At 35.3% G+C, this 10,000-nt stretch overlaps 1 protein-coding gene across 1 annotated transcript in view; it reads right to left on the bottom strand.

Annotated features, from left to right (window-relative positions):
- SPTAN1 (spectrin alpha, non-erythrocytic 1) overlaps positions 1-10,000 on the bottom strand; it is a 120,100-nt gene that overhangs the window by 75,508 nt on the left and 34,592 nt on the right. Inside the window, exons 7-12 of the mRNA XM_080991219.1 lie at positions 9,905-10,000; positions 8,884-8,985; positions 5,975-6,112; positions 3,851-3,961; positions 1,075-1,152; positions 87-242 (exon numbers count right to left, since the gene is read on the bottom strand). The exon at positions 9,905-10,000 is cut by the window's right edge and continues 40 nt beyond it. Of these exons, the coding sequence (XP_080847345.1) occupies positions 87-242; positions 1,075-1,152; positions 3,851-3,961; positions 5,975-6,112; positions 8,884-8,985; positions 9,905-10,000 (681 nt within the window). The remainder of the gene's footprint in view (positions 1-86; positions 243-1,074; positions 1,153-3,850; positions 3,962-5,974; positions 6,113-8,883; positions 8,986-9,904) is intronic.

Below are 10,000 nucleotides of genomic sequence, written 5' to 3'. Positions count from 1 at the left end.
ACAAGGAAGGAATCTGGGTCCAGAGAGGAAACGGGGAAGGAGGCGGGGCCTCGACAGGAAGTGGGACAGGAAACGGGCCCCCGCACCTTGTAGGCCTCGTCGGTGGCGGTCTTCATCTTCTCGTTGACCCAACTCTTCAGCTCGTCCGAGTCGCGGAAGAACTGCTGGAGGTGGAAGGAGTCGGCAAGTTGCGCCCGGCGGCGGAGCGCCCTCTCGTGGAGGGCGTTGCGGCGGTTCAAGAGCTGGGGGGAGAACAGGGAGGGAAGGAAGAGATTTCCCAGTTAACCATCTTAATAATAAATATAATATAATAAATAATTTTAATAAATGTAATAGAACAAATAATAAAAAAATAATAATAAACATGAACAAATTTAAAAAATGTAATTTTTAAATATATATCTTTATTGTGGTACGTAGATAACGTGATAATTATAATAATTATAATTATAAATAATAATAATAATAATAAATAAAAAACATGACCATAATAATAATTATTATTATATATAATAAATATAAAATAATGAATATAATAAACATAATAATGATAAATATATAAATACATATATCTATATTGTAGCCCGTAGACCCACGAAACAGTTTCAAGATAAAAAACATGATCATTATAATAATAATTAGATATAATAAATATAAATAAATATAATAAACATAATAATGATAAATATAATATATAAATATATATATCTTTATTGCGGCCCATAGACCCACGAAACAGTTTCAAGATAAAAAACATGATATTTACAATAATAATTATATATAATAAATATACATAAATATAATAAACATAATAATGATAAATACGATATATAAATATATATATCTTTATTGCGGCCCATAGACCCACAAAACAGCTTCAAGATAATAATAGTAATAATCATCAACATAAGCATAATAATAATAAATATAATAAACATGTTAAACATAATAAGAAATATAATATATAAATATATATCTTTAATGCGGTCCGTTGATGATAATAAATAGTAATAATAATAATAATAATAATAATAATAATAATAATAATAACTATAATAAACACAAAAAACTTACCGCATCCCTCCGGCTCGAAACGTCCTCTTTGGCGTAGTGATTGTTTTGCATCAACTTGGTGGCAAATTCGTCCAGGGCCTAAAAATGGAAATTAAAAAGGAAAATTAAAAAGGAAAATGACCATTATTACCGTGAAAATGATGACCATGAAAATCCATTTGAATTACTCAAAATGTCATAAAAATAATATAACAACTACGATGATAATGATTCCAATGAAAATGAAAACGGGAATGAAAATAGAAATTGAAATTATTAAAATGGAAATGATAGGAAAATTAAAAAGGAAAATATAACAACAATAACAGTAATAATAACCACAATATTTACTATTTACACTCCTCCCGTTATTTAAAAAGGAAAGGAAAATGGTTAAAATTGACATGATAAATTCTTACCATGAAAATGGAAATGGAAATTATTAAAATGGAAATTAAAAAATGGTTAAAATTGACATGATAAATTCTTACCATGAAAATGAAAATGGAAATTATTAAAATGGAAATTAAAAAATGGTTAAAATTGACATGATAAATTCTTACCATGAAAATGAAAAGGGAATTATTAAAATGGAAATTAAAAAATGGTTAAAATTGACATGATAAATTCTTACCATGAAAATGAAAATGGAAATTATTAAAATGGAAATTAAAAAATGGTTAAAATTGACATGATAAATTCTTACCATGAAAATGAAAAGGGAACTATTAAAATGGAAATTAAAAAATGATTAAAATTGACATGATAAATTCTTACCATGAAAATGAAAAGGGAATTATTAAAATGGAAATTAAAAAATGGTTAAAATTGACATGATAAATTCTTACCATGAAAATGAAAATGGAAATTATTAAAATGGAAATTAAAAAATGGTTAAAATTGACATGATAAATTCTTACCATGAAAATGAAAAGGGAATTATTAAAATGGAAATTAAAAAATGGTTAAAATTGACATGATAAATTCTTACCATGAAAATGAAAAGGGAATTATTAAAATGGAAATTAAAAAATGGTTAAAATTGACATGATAAATTCTTACCATGAAAATGAAAAGGGAATTATTAAAATGGAAATTAAAAAATGGTTAAAATTGACATGATAAATTCTTACCATGAAAATGATTAAAATGGACACCGAAATTAAAATGAAAATTAAAAAGGGGAAATGACTCAAAAATGATAACCATGAAAATTAAAATGGAAATGAACGTTGTTATCATGGAAATTATTAAAATGAAAATTAAAAATGGTAAATAAAATGATTAACATTGAAATTACTCAAATGAAAATGAAATTACAGTTAACATTATGAGCATGAAAATGAAGACGAGGACCATGAAAATCAAAGTAGGAATTGAAATTATTAAAATGGAAATGATAGGAAAATTAAATAGGAAAACGACCGTTATGACCGTGAAAATCAAAATTGAAATTGTTAAAATGGAAATGATAGGGAAATTAAATAGGAAAACGACCGTTATGACCGTGAAAATGATGAGCAGGAAAATCAAAATGGAAATTGTTAAAATGTTAATTATTCAAATGGAAATTATTAAAATGGAAATGCTGGGAAAATTAAGAAGGAAAACGAACATTATGACCGTGAAAATGACGACCGTGAAAATTAAATTGGAAGTGGAAATTATAAAAATGATAATTATTAAAATGTTAATTCTTAAAATGGAAATGATAGGAAAATTAAAAAGGAAAACGACCATTATGACCGTGAAAATGATGACCGTGAAAATTAAATTGGAAGTGGAAATTATAAAAATGATAAGTATTAAAATGTTAATTATTAAAATGGAAATGCTGGGGAAATTAAGAAGGAAAACGAACATTATGACCGTGAAAATGACGACCGTGAAAATTAAATTGGAAGCGGAAATTGTAGAAATGATAAGTATTAAAATGTTAATTATTAAAATGGAAATGCTGGGGAAATTAAGAAGGAAAACGAACATTATGACCGTGAAAATGACGACCGTGAAAATTAAATTGGAAGTGGAAATTATAAAAATGATAATTATAAAAATGATAATTATAAAAATATTAATTATTAAAATGGAAATTATTAAAATGGAAATGCTGGGAAAATTAAGAAGGAAAACGACCATTATGACCGTGAAAATGACGACCGTGAAAATTAAATTGGAAGTGGAAATTGTAGAAATGTTAATTATTAAAATGTCAATTCTTAAAATATTAATTATTCAAAGGGAAATGCTGGGAAAATTAAGAAGGAAAACGAACATTATGACCGTGAAAATGATGACCGTGAAAATTAAATTGGAAGTGGAAATTGTAGAAATGTTAATTATTAAAATGTTAATTCTTAAAATATTAATTATTAAAAGGGAAATTATTAAAAGGGAAATGCTGGGAAAATTAAGAAGGAAAACTACCATTATGACCGTGAAAATGACGACCGTGAAAATTAAATTGGAAGTGGAAATTGTAGAAATGTTCATTATTAAAATGTTAATTATTAAAATGGAAATGCTAGGAAAATTAAGAAGGAAAACGACCATTATGACCGTGAAAATGATGACCGTGAAAATTAAATTGGAAGTGGAAATTATAAAAATGATAATTATTAAAATGTCAATTCTTAAAACATTAATTATTCAAAGGGAAATGCTGGGAAAATTAAGAAGGAAAACGAACGTTATGACCGTGAAAATGACGACCGTGAAAATTAAACGGGAAGTGGAAATTGGAGAAATGTTAATTATTAAAACGGAAAATGGAAATTATTAAAATTAAAGGAATTACGGTGATTTTCTCCTCCTGGGCGCTGAGAGATTTCTCAAAATCTTCGTGTTTTTTCAGCAGCGCTTCCACGCTGTCGAGAGAATCGCCCAAATCTTCGTTCAACAGGAAGGCCTGGAAAAAAGAGGGGAAAATATTAATATTAATATTTATAAAGATCGTTAATTAAACGAATAACCATGAATATTAATTTTATCATTTTTAATATCTATGTAAAATATAATATTATATAATCGAATATACTGTCATCTTTTGGCGGCGTCTGCGCAATTCCCGACCCCTGGGTTAGGGGGTAGGGGTTGGGGGTCAGGGTTAGGGTTCAGGGTTTGGGTTAGGGGTCAGGGGTTTGGTCTGAGGGTTGGGGGTTAGGGGTCAGGCATTGGGGGTTAGGGGTTTGTGTTAGGGTTGGGGGTTAGGCCTTAGGGTTGGGGGTTAGGGGTCAGGCGTTGGGGGTTAGGGGTTTGTGTTAGGGTTGGGGGTTAGGTCTGAGGGTTGGGGGTTAGGGGTCAGGCATTGGGGGTTAGGGGTTTGTGTTAGGGTTGGGGGTTACGGGTCAGGTGTTAGGGTTAGAGGTTAGGCCTTAGGGTATGGGGTTCAAGTTAGAGGTAAGGGTTAGAGGTCAGGCATTGGGGGTTAGGGGTTCGAATTAGGGTTAGAGGTCAGGCCTTAGGGTTGGGGGTTAGGGGTCAGCCATTGGGGGTTAGGGGTTTGTGTTAGGGTTAGAGGTCAGGCATTGGGGGTTAGGGGTTTGTGTCTGGGTTAGAGGTCAGGCATTGCGGGTTAGGGGTTTGTGTTAGGGTTAGAGGTCAGGCATTGGGGGTTAGGGATTAGAGGTCAGGCATTGGGGGTTAGGGGTTTGTGTCTGGGTTAGAGGTCAGGCATTGGGGGTTAGGGGTTTGTGTCTGGGTTAGAGGTCAGGCATTGGGGGTTAGGGGTTTGTGTTAGGGTTAGAGGTCAGGCATTGGGGGTTAGGGGTTTGTGTTAGGGTTAGAGGTCAGGCATTGGGGGTTAGGGGTTTGTGTTAGGGTTAGAGGTCAGGCATTGGGGGTTAGGGGTTTGTGTTAGGGTTAGAGGTGAGGCATTGGGGGTTGGGGGTTAGAGGTGAGGCATTGGGGGTTAGGGGTTTGTGTCACCGTTAGAGGTTAGGCCTTACGGTTGGGGGTTAGAGGTCAGGCATTGGGGGTTAGAGGTCAGGCATTGGGGTTAGAGGTCAGGGTTAGAGGTCAGGCATTGGGGTTAGAGGTCAGGGTTAGAGATCAGGCATTGGGGTTAGAGGTCAGGGTTAGAGATCAGGCATTGGGGTTAGAGGTCAGGGTTAGAGATCAGGCACTGGGGTTAGAGGTCAGGGTTAGAGGTCAGGCATTGGGATTAGAGGTCAGGGTTAGAGGTCAGGCATTGGGGTTAGAGGTCAGGGTTAGAGGTCAGGCATTGGGGTTAGAGGTCAGGGTTAGAGGTCAGGCATTGGGGTTAGAGGTCAGGGTTAGAGGTCAGGCATTGGGGTTAGAGGTCAGGGTTAGAGGTCAGGCATTGGGGTTAGAGGTCAGGGTTAGAGGTCAGGCATTGGGGTTAGAGGTCAGGCATTGGGATTAGAGGTCAGGGTTAGAGGTCAGGCATTGGGGTTAGAGGTCAGGGTTAGAGGTCAGGCATTGGGGTTAGAGGTCAGGGTTAGAGGTCAGGCATTGGGGTTAGAGGTCAGGGTTAGAGGTCAGGCATTGGGGTTAGAGGTCAGGGTTAGAGGTCAGGCATTGGGGTTAGAGGTCAGGGTTAGAGGTCAGGCATTGGGGTTAGAGGTCAGGGTTAGAGGTCAGGCATTGGGGTTAGGCTTGGGGGTTAGAGCTCAGGGTTAGAGATCAGCCATTAGGGGTTAGAGGTCAGGCCTTCCGGTTCCGGGTTCGAGTTAGAGATCAGGGTTAGAGGTCAGGCCTTGGGGGTTAGGGGTTTGTGTCCGGGTTAGAGGTCAGGCCTTCGGGTTCCGGGTTCAAATCCCGCTTACAGCTGAACCCTTGGGGTTCCGGGGTCGAGTTAGAGCTCCCTAGATCCCTCGGGTTTTGGGTTCGAATTAGAGACCCTCCTCCCGGGCGACCCTGGGCTTCCGGAAGCTTCCCGGCTCCGGGTTCGAGTCCTGACCTCCTGCTTGCTCATCCAGTTGTCGACTTGTTCGGTGTCCCGGTAGAAAAGCTGGAGGTCCATGCACTGTTCGTATTGCTGGCGCCGGATTTCCCACAATTCCAAGAGGGCGGCCCGCTCCTCCGATAGGACGGTCAGCTGGGGGGCGGAGAGAGGGAGAGGTCAGAGGTCGGGGGGCGGGGAAACGAGAAAGAACAACTTTTTTTGGGGGGGAAATGTTGAAAAGTACATTTTCCATTCTTAACATTTCTCAATCATTTCCCAATAATATTCCAATAATTTCCCAATGATTTCTCAACAACTTGTCAACAATTTCCTAACGATTTCTCAATGATTTTCTAATGATTTCCCAATAATTTGTCAACAATTTCCTAACGATTTCTCAATAATTTTCTAATGATTTCCCAATGATTTCTCAATAATTTCCTAATGATTTCTCAATAATTTCCCAATAATTTTTCAATAATTTCCTAATAATTTCTCAATAATTTCCTAATGATTTCCCAATAATTTGTCAATAATTTCCTAATGATTTCTCAAGAATTTCCTAATGATTTCCCAATAATTTGTCAATAATTTCCTAATGATTTCTCAAGAATTTCCTAATGATTTCCCAATAATTTGTCAATAATTTCCTAATGATTTCTCAATAATTTCCCAATGATTTCTCAATAACTTGTCAATAATTTCCTAATGATTTCCCAATAATTTTTCAATAATTTCCTAATAATTTCTCAATGATTTTCTAATGATTTCCCAATAATTTTTCAATAATTTCCTAATAATTTCTCAATAATTTCCTAATGATTTCCCAATAATTTTTCAATAATTTCTCAATAATTTTCTAATGATTTCTCAATAATTTCCTCAATAATTTGCCAATAATTTCCTAATAATTTCTCAGTAATTTCCTAATAATTTCCTAATGATTTCTCAATAATTTCCTAATAATTTCCTAATGATTTCTCAGTAATTTCCTAATAATTTCCTAATGATTTCTCAATAATTTCCTAATGATTTCCCAATAATTTTTCAATAATTTCCTAATAATTTCTCAATGATTTACCAAGAATTTCTCAAAAACTTCCTAATCATTTCCCAAGAATTTCTCCACCATTTCCTCAATAATTTGCCAATAATTTACTAATAATTTCTCAGTAGTTTCTTAATAATTCCCTAATGATTTCTCAGTAATTTCCTAATAATTTCCTAATGATTTCTCAATCATTTCCTCAAACATTTGCCAATAATTTCCTAATAATTTCTCAGTAATTTCCTAATAATTTCTCAGTAATTTCCTAATAATTTCCTAATGATTTCTCAGTAATTTCCTCAATAATTTGCCAATAATTTCCTAATAATTTCCTAATGATTTCTCATTATTATTTTATTATTTTCATTTTCATATTATTCTGCTATAATATTATATTACGATTATATAACCCTCCTGCCGAATTTTTAACCCTAACACAAACGACTAACCCCTAATAACTGACCCCTAACCCCCACCCCAAACCTAACCCCAAACCCCTAACCCCCAATGCCTGACCTCTAACCCTAACACACCCCCCTAACCCCCAATGCCTGACCCCTAACACAACCCCCTAACCCCCAATGCCTGACCTCTAACCCGGACACAAACCCCTAACCCCTACTGCCTGACCTCTAACCCTAACACAAACCCCTAACCCCCAATGCCTAACCTCTAACCCGGACACAAACCCCTAACCCCCAATGCCTGACCTCTAACCCTAACACAAACCCCTAACTCCCAATGCCTGACCCCTAACACAAACCCCTAACCCCCAATGCCTGACCCCTAACACAAACCCCTAACCCCCAATGCCTGACCTCTAACCCGGACACAAACCCCTAACCCCCAATGCCTGACCTCTAACCCGGACACAAACCCCTAACCCCCAATGTCTGACCTCTAACCCGGACACAAACCCCTAACCCCCAATGCCTGACCTCTAACCCGGACACAAACCCCTAACCCCCAATGTCTGACCCCTAACACAAACCCCTAACCCCCAATGCCTGACCTCTAACCCGGACACAAACCCCTAACCCCCAATGCCTGACCTCTAACCCTAACATAAACCCCTAACCCCCAATGCCTGACCTCTAACCCGGACACAAACCCCTAACCCCCAATGCCTGACCTCTAACCCTAACACAAACCCCTAACCCCCAATGTCTGACCTCTAACCCCAACACAAACCCCTAACCCCCAATGCCTGACCTCTAACCCGGACACAAACCCCTAACCCCCAATGCCTGACCTCTAACCCGGACACAAACCCCTAACCCCTAATACCTGACCCCTAACCTCAATGCCTGACCTCTAACCCTGACCCCTAACTCGAACCCCCAACCCTAAGGCCTAACCTCTAACTCTAACCCCCAATGCCTGACCTCTAACCCTAACACAACCCCCTAACCCCAATGCCTGACCCCTAACCCTGAAACGCAGCAATTTCCTAATAATTTCTGAATAATTCCCTAATAATTCCCTAATAATTTCCCAATAATTCCCTATTAATTCCCTAATAATTTCTCAATAATTTCCTAATAATTTCCAAATAATTTCCTAATAATTCCCTATTAATTTCCTAAAAATTTCCCAATAATTCCCTAATAATTTCCCAATAATTCCCTAATAATTTCCCAATAATTCCCTATTAATTCCCTAATAATTTCTCAACAATTCTCTAATAATCCCCTAAAAAATTCCGAATAATTTCCGAATAATTCCCTAATAATTCCCTAACAATTCCCTAATAATTTCCCAATAATTCCCTAACAATTTCCCAATAATTTCCAGATAATTTTCCAATGATTTCTCAATCATTTCCCAATAATTTCTCTATCATTTGCCAATAATTCCCTAATAATTTAACCCTTACCTTCTCTCTCACTTCCGCAGAAGCATAATGTCCAGCTGCAAGGAGGGCTTGGCCGGATTCGTCGGCCGACTTGAAACTATCTTCGTGGGCATCAATTTCTCCCTGCGGGGAAAAAAAATTGCTTTATTAAATTTAATCAAATTAATCAGGTAATAAACAGCAATGAAAGAAATGGGAAATTCAATTCAATAAAGGTAATGTAAATAAAAAACAAATTTAATTAATGTCATTTAAAATTAAATGTAACAAACGTCGCCTAAAAATGCTTAAAAATTAAAATTAATGTCATTTAAAAAGGCATAAAAATTAAGTGTAACAGATACCATTTAAAAAGGCATAAAAATTAAAATTAATAAATGTAAAAATGCATAAAAATTAAATTGAACGTCATTTAAAAAGGCATAAAAACTAAATTTAACATCACTAAAAATGCATAAAAATGAAATTTAACGTCACTAAAAATGCATAAAAATTAAAATTAATAAATGTAAAAATGCATAAAAATTAAATTTAACGTCATGTAAAAAGGCATAAAAATGAAATTTAACGTCACTAAAAATGCATAAAAATGAAATTTAACGTCATTTAAAAAGGCATAAAAATGAAATTTAACGTCACTAAAAATGCATAAAAATGAAATTTAACGTCATTTAAAAAGGCATAAAAATGAAATTTAACGTCACTAAAAATGCATAAAAATGAAATTTAACGTCACTAAAAATGCATAAAAATGAAATTTAACGTCACTAAAAAGGCATAAAAATGAAATTTAACGTCACTAAAAATGCATAAAAATTAAATTTAACGTCATTTAACAAGGCATAAAAATGAAATTTAACGTCACTAAAAATGCATAAAAATTAAATTTAACGTCATTTAAAAAGGCATAAAAATGAAATTTAACGTCCCTAAAAATGCATAAAAATTAAATTTAATGTCATTTAAAAAGGCATAAAAAATAAATTCAACGTCATGTAAAAATTAATAAAATTGGATTTGCTGACGCCGAAAGAATATTAACCTTGTGTTCCTGATGACGGTCAAGAAGGGCTTCCGCCCCGGCAACATCGTTAGCAAGTTCGTCAGCGTTGATCAAAGCCTTCATTTCGGTGACCCA

Source organism: Podarcis pityusensis (genome assembly GCF_964106645.2).
Source record: "Podarcis pityusensis genome assembly, chromosome: Z".
NCBI classification, from domain to species: Eukaryota; Metazoa; Chordata; class Lepidosauria; order Squamata; family Lacertidae; genus Podarcis; species Podarcis pityusensis.
This window is presented reverse-complemented; position numbering and strand designations above follow the sequence as displayed.